The sequence below is a fragment of the Ixodes scapularis genome, unplaced genomic scaffold, assembly GCF_016920785.2.
Source record: "Ixodes scapularis isolate PalLabHiFi unplaced genomic scaffold, ASM1692078v2 ptg000044l_1__unscaffolded, whole genome shotgun sequence".
Classification (NCBI taxonomy): Eukaryota; Metazoa; Arthropoda; class Arachnida; order Ixodida; family Ixodidae; genus Ixodes; species Ixodes scapularis.
In genome coordinates, this window is record NW_024609897.1 from 1,329,158 (window position 1) to 1,340,804 (window position 11,647).

The following is an 11,647-nucleotide window of genomic DNA, read 5'->3' on the forward strand; positions in this document are numbered from 1 at the left end:
ATATTTTAGAAGGATGCAGAAAAGAGGACATAATAGCTCTGCACCTTCTGAGGATGTTATTCTATCCTTTCTGAATCCTTACAATATATATTGCAGTCTAGGGAACACTGATTGATTCATTATTTTATTAATTATCACCCTTAAATGTCCACGGGGTGCTTTACATAGGGGGAGGGGGCAAAACTCGCATGTAAATTGAAAGAGAAACACACAAACTAGGATAGCAAACACAAAAAAAAAATTAGAACAAAATCAGAAAATGAAAGCAGCTGAAAGAGAACTTTCGATTTACATACGTAGAAACACCGCGTTACATGCCGCGCAAAATAGAAACAGCGGACCTGATGTAGAATTGAAACTAGAAAGGAAGGAACACTTGGTGTCCTATGCTATACATTTACATGCAAGTGCATCTATATACATCAAACATAACATGAAGTTTACGAATCAAGGAAAAGGGGCACAAGGTAATCATCAAGGGCGGGTGCCTCGACCTCAAAGAAATTAGACACTTGACTGCCGTATAGGCATGTGTGACAATTTGACAGTAGGGTGGCAACCTTATACATGCGCCCAAGTCTTTGACGCGACATTTTCTGGTTCTTGTGGAAATCCACAAAAGCAAAATCTGCGGCCACCTTCCCAAACCCCCACTCGACCGCCTGGCGGACTGTACTCATCCTCTTGTTAAAGAGAGCTTCGTGCGGCAGCAGGCGGGAGCCTCCAAATGGCTTGAGAAGGAGAGGCCGCAGTGGGTACGCTGGGTCTCCGTAGATGACGTATCTTTCACCGTGGTTGATGGCTTGCAAGTTGTCATAAAGGGCGGTGTCTTTGAGGATACCTGAAATTGGTTATTTGCATACATTTATTGGCACTGAACATCCAAGACCAAGGCCTCTCTTACATTTAGGAGCGACCTTAGGAGCTTCTTCAAAAAATGGAAAGTGAAACTCTTATTCTCTGATATCCCGTGGAATTGTTCTACTTCATCATTTGAGCTGTGTGAAACCATTCTTTTGTCATATACTGCTTTAGTTTCTTTAGGAATGGAGGACTACACCCATTCTCAAATTTGTGTTCGTTGAATGGAAAGCTGTTCACTGCGGGACAGGGCCTGCGCTGTATTGCGACTCCCACCAAATAAATATGGTACAGCGATGAAACCCATCGGCCTGGTTCCTTGGATACAACGCTTATATCGTGTTCAAAGTAGGTTTCAGCCCTTCATGCCATGTAGCTGGATGCTTATGAGTAATACTGTGGACAATGCTTGCTATTTAGATATTTGTCTACTACTGCGCGAACGAACGAACAATACTAAGGTAACCTAGAACTAGCTGCGCACACTCGCATAGGGTCGGTTGTTATTGTAACCTCGTGCAAAAAAAAAATGTGCATGGAAAGCATCAACGAAAATCTGAGCACAAAGAAGACACTTGCCTGCGTCATGTCGTCGCCCATTAAAAGGGCCATCTAATTGGCAGATGCTGCCGTTGGCAGACATCAGTGCTTGATATTTCTGCACGTGGTGCCGCTTGTGTCCGGAGAAATGCTCCTGTTGCCCCACCGACGGCCGGCAGATATGTCGGGCAGTGCCGTCGATGAAGCCCCAGCAGTTCTTTAACGGCGCACCTCTCGCATGCACCGCCTGCAAAACATCGCCCGGAAATTAAGGTTGACAGATGCACAGCGCAAACACCTGCAAAAGGCCGGCGTATTCTCACCTCGGAGAGCTTCTTGAGGCAGGGCACGTCAAGCCACTTGTGGTTCGTCAGGTCTGATAGCAGATGTCCAAACTGGTATTCTATATGCGCCATGACAGTGCTTACTACGCTCGAAATGACCGAGCTGTGCCGCCCGAACGTTCTTTCTAAATCGCAAAGGCGATTGGGGTACGCCAGCCTTCGCAGGGTCATGCACAGCGCCTCGTACCCCGGAACCCTCACTCGCTGGGCGCTTTTCACCTCGGCTGGAATTTTTAGAGCTGCCACCAGATCTTCTAAATCCATTTTTTCAAATCTAAAGCTCCTTTTGAATGTCCACTCGTCCATGTTCGGAACATCTACAAATCCGTGCTGCCCAATGTTGCGTCTGGGGACAGGCTCTGATTGAACAGAATATATCGCTTCAATCTCCGGCCACGTTAGCTCATTTAACAGTAAATTGTCGCCCAACACGCTGTAGCGCGCCATCACACCCGTGGAAGGAGCCGATGATCCGAACCGAGGCTGCCGCAGGTTACCTTCGACAGCACCACGTTGCACCACGGGCAAGGTGAGCACACGAGACGGCGTCGGCTAGCCCTCGACGGATGCGTTTGGCTTGAGGCGCGACCAGTATCCAACAGCTTAGCTGACAAATTAAGTTACTTGGTCGTATACCAAGGAAGTACCACTATAACTACTCGTAATGAGGAAAATATTTTTTAAAAGTGGCTTTTTATGCGGCATTTGTCCAAATAAATGTACCGCTTTAAAAACGAACCACGCCGGTATTCACTATCATCATCATGACTTTTTCCAGCCGTTGGAGAAAGAAGAAACTTCCATAGGCGCGGTCAGGCGCGGTTACGGTATGCTAAAACGTTCTTTACCTGCTACGCTCTCGGTCCGGTACCGGCTCGATGGTCGCGGTCGCGGTAACCCCGGCGGTCGCCCGGTACGCGGTAAGCTAAAACTCTCTAGTAACTCCGCTGTGGCGTCGTGCACTCGCAATTGCTGGTACGCTTATTGCAGATCTATCTTCAAGAAGATCTTTCCTCCCCGTACGATGGACAACAGGTCTGGTGCTGTGGGCAGCGGATATGCGTTTTCCTTGAATGCCGCGTTGACCGTACACCGATAGTCCCCACAAAGCCGTAATGTACCGTTCTTTTTTCGAACGATGACTAAGGGTGCCCAGGATAGCTAGGTTCGACATTGTACATGTACCTTTTTTTAGTACACGGAAGTGACGTCATCACGTCTGATTGGTTGGAAACAAAAGTGACGTAATTTCCCTAGAAAAATGTGGGCGGAGTCGGCAAAACTGGGCGGAGTCGGCTACCGGACGTGACAACAAAATGACGTTTCGTTTTGTACCGAGTACGTTTCAAAAGGTACTTGCTCGGAACTAGGTGTCATTGGCAGCATGTGTTCGGCGGCGAGGCGTCGCCGTCTCGTCAATTCGTCTTTTTCTTTAATAGAGCTTTTTTTTTCGCCAGAAAGGCTGTATCGGGAACACCGCGATGCATTCGAGCTCGCGGAGGAGATCTTTTGGAACCAATACCGCCTGCCCAAGATCGTGGTGCGGTGGTTGTGCGACGAACTTCGCGAGGAACCGGAGGTGAGGAGAGTGCGTACCTCATGGACGGTCATGACTGTGGAGCTTCAAGTGTTGTGTGCACTGTGCACTGCACTTCTACGGCACGGGGAGCTTCCAAGGCATGGTGGCGAGTGACGAACACGTAGCGCGGGACCAAAAGACAGTCAGCGTTGCGGTCCGCGCCGTGTCCGTCGCTATCGTGCGTCGTCTCGGGGTCCAGCGTGGCTGGATCCACTTCCCCGAGACGCCGAGCGAGAGGTTCGACGCGGAGAAGGGCTTCAGGCTGCTCGGCAGGATACCCGGCGTCATCGGTTGCGTGGACGGGACCATGGTCTCCATCGTCGGCCCGTCCAAGAACGACCCCACCGTCACGAAGGCGGCGTACTGGTGCCGCAAGTACTTCTACGCCCTCAACGTGATGGTGGTAAGTACACTCATGTTACGTTGTCAAAACGCGCCCCAAATCTGTAGAAAAAAAAAAAAACGTATTGCCGATACCGTTTTAGTATGCCGTTTTATGACTGCGGGCTGTGGGGTCTCACGACTGCGCGAGCGTGTGCTCTACGTAGCATGTGAGCCGTGAGACTCTTCTCCCAAAAATAATATTTGTCTGTTAAAACGTGCAAGCTTCCGTAAAAAAAAAAAAACACACATTATTTTTGTTTCAAGGTAGTTAGTTGTACCTTGCATCCAGGAAGGTGTGTTGACATGCATGTGTCAGACAAAATAACTTAAAAGGTTCTGAAATTGCGACTGCTTTGTGAACCATAAGTACAATCTACTACTTGTGGATTCAGGTAATTACATGTCAATATCTCTCTCACTTTCAGGTGTGTGACGCCGACTGCCGGATAATGTGCATCGACCCACGGTATCCCGGGTCGGTGCACGACTCCTTCGTGTGGCAATTTTCCGGGCTCCGAAACCAACTCGAGCAAGGGCCCGTGCCACGCGACGGCCGGTTCCTGCTTGGTGAGCATATTAATTCATTCCTTACGCACACGGTGGCTCCCACTGCTTGAAAGCCACAGTACCACACGTACTGTGCTTGTTGTGAGGCACACAGACACAGTTGCTGGAACTCCTTGAAGTGAGACAACACCCAAAGTTTGGCCATTAATCTCTGTTTATGTCCACATAACTCTCACACTCTGCAGGCTACGAAAGCCACACTACACCAATCTCACGACAGTGATAGACTATGCAAGGAATGCGACCGCAGTGCGAGTCGCTGTCCGGTTCGGCCCACTCACTGTTACTGTCTGCCTGTACCTTCTTGCTGGTTGGTTTTTGCATGAAGTTGGAGCTCTTTCGCTGATCCCTGGGGGCTCGCCTGGTCGCTTTGACGGTCGTCAGTTTGTACGGAATGGGATCAATTCCTCCTTGGCCACTTGGGGCTCGCCAAATCTGTCGTCGGGTCGTCTCTGTCCCACACACTGGATTCTTTTCCTTGACCCTTCTTCTTCGGTCTGCCTATATAGCTCCTCCTATTAGACCCTCCGTGTCCCAACAGGACCTGACTCCTTTTTAATCTAACCACCCCCTTTTTTTTCCCCATCTCCAACTCCACTGAGGATTAGGAAAGAGGTTCGTCGAACTGGCCCCTTATCCCCTTGCCTGCCAAAGACAAGGCCAGCGTGTTCTGCTCTGCCCGTGCCTAAGGTCATGGCCACACTCCCAAAAGCAACAGAGCTTTTATCTGTCAGATGCAAGGGCCTAATAATGCACTTGCATACAACACAGCACCCATAAGGAATCGTGCACACATCCCATACAACCCACCAGGAAAACACATAGTTACATGAAATAACAGGGAGTTTGCAGGCGAGCTGGTACTAATTAATCATAATGTAAACTGATACTGTAGTGCAGAAATATTAACACACTTAAGTTACATTAGAATTGACATAGTTGCACACAGCTGTTTTCTTGCCTTTTATTTTAAAAAGTAAAGAATGTAATATGTTCCATCCTCTACATGTGCAGGTGACAGCGGCTACCCCTTGGAGCCTTGGCTCATCACCCCCGTCCCCGGGAACCACGCGACCTCCACCGCTTGCGGCCGGTTTAGTAAGGCGCATTCCTCGATCAGGTCTGTTGTGGAGCGCTGCATCGGGCCGTTGAAAAACAGATTCCGGTGTCTGTAAAGGCACCGGGCTCTGTATTACCACCCTTCAACAGCCACCGCCATTATTTCGGCATGTGCAGTGCTCCACAACATCTGCCTTGCATCGAGCGAGCCAGAACCGGAGTCAGACTCCGACCCTGAAGAGTCAGAGTTGGAGTCTGAGCCGAGCTCGGACGGTTCTGAGCCAAGCTCGGAGAGGTTAGCGTCGGCTCCCGAGAGGCTGGCTCCTGCCGGCCCTTCGGTCGGCCTTCGGGTCGGCCTCTCGGACAGGGGGAAGGCTCTGAGGCAGCGCCTTGTCGCCCGGTTCGGAACCCGCCGCACACGTGCCCGTGCGGAGCGCCACACGCAAGGGGTCCGCCGCCACGACGGTAGTCCCGACCACCAGGGACACCGTCGGGAAGCCCCTCAGCGCCCTCGCTGCGGTGGTGCCCAACACGGACGCCGCCAGCGACAGGGAACCTCTCGCCACCACGACTGAGGTCCTGACCACCAAGGACCCCGTCACATCCTTGCCCTCAGTGAAGCCCTACGCGTGGAAGCCGTAAAGTGCACACTTCGCTTCCTCCTCCACAGTCATGGCCGTCCACAAGCTACATACTCTCTTCAGCTCCTACACCTTGTGAAGTTCGTCGCACAGCCAGCGTGCTGCCTCCGGATACGTGTCGAGTGCATCGCGGTGAAATCGATACAGCCTTTTTTTTATTCTTATGAGCAGAAGGCACGAGACGCAGTCGACAGTGACAGAAAAGGTTCGGAGGTTCAGTTGCCAGACCAACAAATCATCTGGATTGCCCCTGCAAAGAATTCAGAAGTAATTTAGACTACCTCTAGAAAGAAATGCTTGCTTTTGCAGAGATTGCTTTCTTAGTTGCTGATTGAACCAGGGATATTGTTGTCATGGACATTGTTTCATTTTACAAATGCTTCAAAGCGTCTTGCCTTCTGCTCCATTTTATTATCTCTTTAATGGTACTTCATCAAAGTTAGGTGATTGTGTTATCTCAAGACAGTGCACATGTAGTTTGTTTTGAAAATTGCTTTATTTCTTAAAGAAAAACCTGTGACTTCATGAATAAAAGTGTGATAACATGGAATGTAATATTTCATTCTTGGAAGTAAAACTGAGCATCGACTGGAACCATGTAAGCAATTGGGCAATCTGAAGTATATATCACAGATATCTTGTTGAGCACTCTGGTCTTATTTGAGCACAATAGTTAAATTTCGAAAGGAAAAAACATATTTATATTCTCTGACTAGCATACCACCATATAAACACTGGACCACTTTGAAAGAATTATCACAGATGTTGCGCCAAACATTCTTATTTGAGCACAACAATAGCAAGTTCTCGAAAGATAAAAAAATTGTTTCTGACTAAAGCAGCCGTCAGTCGCGCGCTCCCCGTTGGTTCCGCCGACCCCTCCGCTGCCCCCGGCACACCCGGCTCCTCGTGGTTCGACATTTTAGTTTGAAGAAGGCGCGTAGCGCACATCCCGCATAATATTGGAACAACTTTCTCTCCAATTAATTCTTAGATGTATTGCAAAAGGGTACAAAAAAGCAGTTTGTTTTAACAGCGCCAAAAGGTTTTGATTGTTTTTCAATACTTTTACCTGTACTAGAACAGATGCGACGGCCAGCGACGCAGAGGATTGGTTGCCGTTCCTTCGCTAAACGCAGGAACAGCTCCCCGCGTCGTAGTAAATCCTACCCCGTATCCCGCGCGTAGGGACGCATCAGGGAATGCGTAGCTACTTCCGCTCGTCGGTGGTTGGCTCCGGACGTCGCTGAAACGGGTGACGGGTGTCAAGTTTGCGATGACGTAGCGGCGTCAAAGTGGGCAGAGCCGCCACGTGAGTGTTGCTAGGATACGCTCCTCCTTTGCATTACGTCACTTCCATGTACCTTTTCTCAAATGTCCAACCTAGCGATCCAGGATAGCTAGGTTCGACATTGTACATGTACCTTTTTTTAGTACACGGAAGTGACGTCATCACGTCTGATTGGTTGGAAACAAAAGTGACGTAATTTCCCTAGAAAAATGTGGGCGGAGTCGGCAAAACTGGGCGGAGTCGGCTACCGGACGTGACAACAAATGACGTTTCGTTTTGTACCGAGTACGTTTCAAAAGGTACTTGCTCGGAACTAGGTGTCATTGGCAGCATGTTTTCGGCGGCGAGGCGTCGTCGTCTCGTCACTTCGTCTTTTTCTTTAATAGAGCTTTTTTTTTTCGCCCGAAAGGCTGTATCGGGAACACCGCGATGCATTCGAGCTCCCGGAGGAGATCTTTCGGAACCCCAAGATCGTGGTGCGGTGGTTGTGCGACGAACTTCGCGAGGAACCGGAGGTGAGGAGAGTGCGTACCTCGTGGACGGTCATGACTGTGGAGCTTCAAGTGTTGTGTGCACTGCGCTTCTACGGCACGGGGAGCTTCCAAGGCATGGTGGCGAGCGACGAACACGTAGCGCGGGACCAAAAGACAGTCAGCGTTGCGGTCCGCGCCGTGTCCGTCGCTATCATGCGTCGTCTCGGGGTCCAGCGTGGCTGGATCCACTTCCCCGAGACGCCGAGCGAGAGGTTCGACGCGGAGAAGGGCTTCAGGCTGCTCGGCAGGATACCCGGCGTCATCGGTTGCGTGGACGGGACCATGGTCTCCATCGTTGGCCCGTCCAAGAACGACCCCACCGTCACGAAGGCGGCGTACTGGTGCCGCAAGTACTTCTACGCCCTCAACGTGATGGTGGTAAGTACACTCATGTTACGTTGTCAAAACGCGCCCCAAATCTCTAGAAAAAAAAAAAAAAACGTATTGCCGATACGGTTTAAGTATGCCGTTTTATGACTGCGGGCTGTGGGGTCTCACGACTGCGCGAGCGTGTGCTCTACGTAGCATGTGAGCCGTGAGACTCTTCTCCCAAAAATAATACTTATTTTTGGTTTCAAAACGTGCAAGCTTCCGCAAAAAAACAACAAAAAAAACACATTATTTTTGTTTCAAGGTAGTTAGTTGTGCCTTGCATCCAGGAAGGTGTGTTGACATGCATGTGTCAGACAAAATAACTTAAAGGTTCTGAAATTGCGACTGCTTTGTGAACCATAAATACAATCTACTACTTGTGGATTCAGGTAATTACATGTCAATATCTCTCTCACTTTCAGGTGTGTGACGCCGACTGCCGGATAATGTGCATCGACCCACGGTATCCCGGGTCGGTGCACGACTCCTTCGTGTGGCAATTTTCCTGGCTCCGAAACCAACTCGAGCAAGGGCAGCTGCCACGCGACTGCCGGTTCCTGCTTGGTGAACACACTAAATTCATTCCTTACGCACACGGTGGCTCCCACTGCTTGAAAGCCACAGTACCACACGTACTGTGCTTGTTGTGAGACACACAGACACAGTTGCTGGAACTCCTTGAAGTGAGACAGCACCCAAAGTTTGGCCATTAATCTCTGTTTATGTCCACATAACTCTCACACTCTGCAGGCTACGAAAGCCACACTACACCAATCTCACGACAGTGATAGACTATGCAAGGCATGCGACCGCAGTGCGAGTCGCTGTCCGGTTCGGCCCACTCACTGTTACTGTCTGCCTTTACCCTCTTGCTGGTTGGTTTTCGCATGAAGTTGGAGCTCTTTCACTGATACCTGGGGGCTCGCCTGGTCGCTTTGACGGTCGTCAGTTTGTACGGAATGGGATCAATTCCTCCTTGGCCACTTGGGGCTCGCCAAATCTGTCCTCGGGTCGTCTCTGTCCCACACACTGGATTCTTTTCCCTGACCCGGCCTTCTTCTTCGGTCTGCCTATATAGCTCCTCCTACTAGACCCTCAGTGTCCCAACAGGACCTGACTCCTTTCCAATCTAACCACCCCCTCTCTTTTCCCCATCTCCAACTCCACCGAGGATTAGGAAAGAGGCTCGTCGAACTGGCGCCTTATCCCCTTGCTTGCCAAAGACAAGGCCAGCGTGTTCTGCTCTGCCCGTGCCTAAAGTCACGGCCACACTCCCAAAAGCAACAGAGCTTTTATCTGTCGGATGCAAGGGCCTAATAAAGCACTTGCATACAACACAGCCCCCCTAAGGGATCGTGCACACATCCCATACAACCCACCAGGAAAACACATAGTTACATGAAATAACAGGGAGTTTGCAGGCAAGCTAGTGCTAATTAATCATAATGTAAACTGATACTGTAGTGCAGAAATATCAACACACTTTTAAGTCACACTTAAGTTACATTATAATTGACATAGTTGCACACAGCTGTTTTCTTGCCTTTTATTTCAAAAAGTAAAGAATGTAATATGTTCCATCCTCTACATGTGCAGGTGACAGCGGCTACTCCTTGGAGCCTTGGCTCATCACCCCTCTCCCCGGGAACCACGCGACCTCCACCGCTTGCGGCCGGTTTAATAAGGCGCATTCCTCGATCAGGTCTGTTGTGGAGCGCTGCATCGGGCTGTTGAAAAACAAATTCCGGTGTCTGCAAAGGCACCGGGCTCTGTATTACCACCCTTCAACAGCCACCGCCATTATTTCGGCATGTGCAGTGCTCCACAACATCTGCCTTGCATCGAGCGAGCCAGAACCGGAGTCAGACTCCGACCCTGAAGAGTCAGAGTTGGAGTCTGAGCCGAGCTCGGACGGTTCTGAGCCGAGCTCGGAGAGGTCAGCGTCGGCTCCCGAGAGGCTGGCTCCTGCCGGCCCTCCGGTCGGCCTTCCGGTCGGCCTCTCGGACGGGGGAAGGCTCTGAGGCAGCGCCTTGTCGCCCGGTTCGGAACCCGCCGCAGACGTGCCCGTGCAGAGCGCCACACGCAAGGGGTCCGCCGCCACGACGCTAGTCCTGACCACCAGGGACATTGTCGGGAAGCCCCTCAGCGCCCTCGCTGCGGTGGTGCCCAGCACGGACGCCGCCAGCGACAGGGAACCTCTCGCCACCACGACTGAGGTCCTGACCACCAAGGACCCCGTCACATCCTTGCCCTCAGTGAAGCCCTCCCCGTGGAAGCCGTAAAGTGCACACTTCGCTTCCTGCTCCACAGTCATGGCCGTCCACAAGCTGCATACTCTCTTCAGCTCCTACACCTTGTGAAGTTCGTCGCACAGCCAGCGTGCTGCCTCCGGATACGTGTCGAGTGCATCGCGGTGAAATCGATACAGCCTTTTTTTTATTTTTATGAGCAGAAGGCACGAGACGCAGTCAACAGTGACAGAAAAGGTTCGGAGGTTTAGTTGCCACACCAACAGGTCATCTGGATTGCCCTGCAAAGAACTCAGAAGTAATTTAGACTACCTCTAGAAAGAAATGCTTGCTTTTGCAGAGATTGCTTTCTTAGTTGCTGATTGAACCAGGGATATTGTTGTCATGGACATTGTTTCATTTTACAAATGCTTCAAAGCGTCTTGTCTTCTGCTCCATTTTATTATCTCTTTTATGGTACTTCATCAAAGTTAGGTGATTGTGTTATCTCAAGACAGTGCACATGTAGTTTGTTTTAAAAATTGCTTTATTTCTTAAAGAAAAACCTGTGACTTCATGAATAAAAGTGTGATAACATGGAATGTAAAATTTCATTCTTGGAAGTAAAACTGAGCATCGACTGGAACCGTGTAAGCAATTGGGCAATCTTAAGTATATATCACAGATATCTTGTTGAACACTCTGGTCTTATTTGAGCACAATAGTTAAATTTCGAAAGGAAAAAAACATATATATATTTTCTGACTAGCATACCATATAAACACTGGACCACTTTGAAAGAATTATCACAGATGTTGCGCCAAACATTCTTATTTGAGCACAGCAATAGCAAGTTCTCGAAAGATAAAAAAATTGTTTCTGACTAAAGCAGCCGTCACTCGCGCGCTCCCCGTTGGTTCCGCCGACCCCTCCGCTGCCCCCGGCACACCCGGCTCCTCGTGGTTCGACATTTTGGTTTGAAGAAGGCGCGTAGCGCACATCCCGCATAATATTGGAACAACTTTCTCTCCAATTAATTCTTAAATGTATTGCAAAAGGGTACAAAAAAGCGGTTTGTTTTAACAACGCCCAAAAGGTTTTGATTGTTTTTCAGTACTTTTACCTGTACTAGAACAGATGCGACGGCCAGCGACGCACAGGATTGGTTGCCGTTCCTTCGCTAAACGCAGGAACTGCTCCCCGCGTCGTAGTAAATCCTACCCCGTATCCCGCGCGTAGGGACGCCTC

The 11,647-nt window shown here is 49.9% G+C and overlaps 1 protein-coding gene across 1 annotated transcript; it reads right to left on the reverse strand.

The window, feature by feature from the left end:
• Positions 1 to 440: 440 nt before the first annotated feature.
• LOC121047600 (protein ALP1-like) lies at positions 441 to 2,472 on the reverse strand. Its single transcript, XM_040502977.2, has 3 exons — positions 1,725 to 2,472; positions 1,441 to 1,648; positions 441 to 841 (listed from the first exon to the last, which is right to left on the reverse strand). The coding sequence occupies exons 1-3, from the start codon at positions 2,190 to 2,192 to the stop codon at positions 441 to 443; spliced, it is 1,077 nt and encodes a 358-aa protein (XP_040358911.1). The 5' UTR covers positions 2,193 to 2,472.
• Between the last annotated feature and the right edge of the window lie 9,175 nt (positions 2,473 to 11,647).

Excerpts from the sequence above, each read along its gene's own strand:
- LOC121047600 (XM_040502977.2), bottom strand. The coding sequence starts at position 2,192 with ATGGCGCGCTACAGCGTGTTGGGCGACAATTTACTGTTAAATGAGCTA. Across the intron at positions 1,649-1,724 it reads GCCTCAAGAAGCTCTCCGAG|GCGGTGCATGCGAGAGGTGC; the intron begins GTGAGAATACGC and ends GATGTTTTGCAG. Across the intron at positions 842-1,440 it reads TGGGCGACGACATGACGCAG|GTATCCTCAAAGACACCGCC; the intron begins GCAAGTGTCTTC and ends AACCAATTTCAG.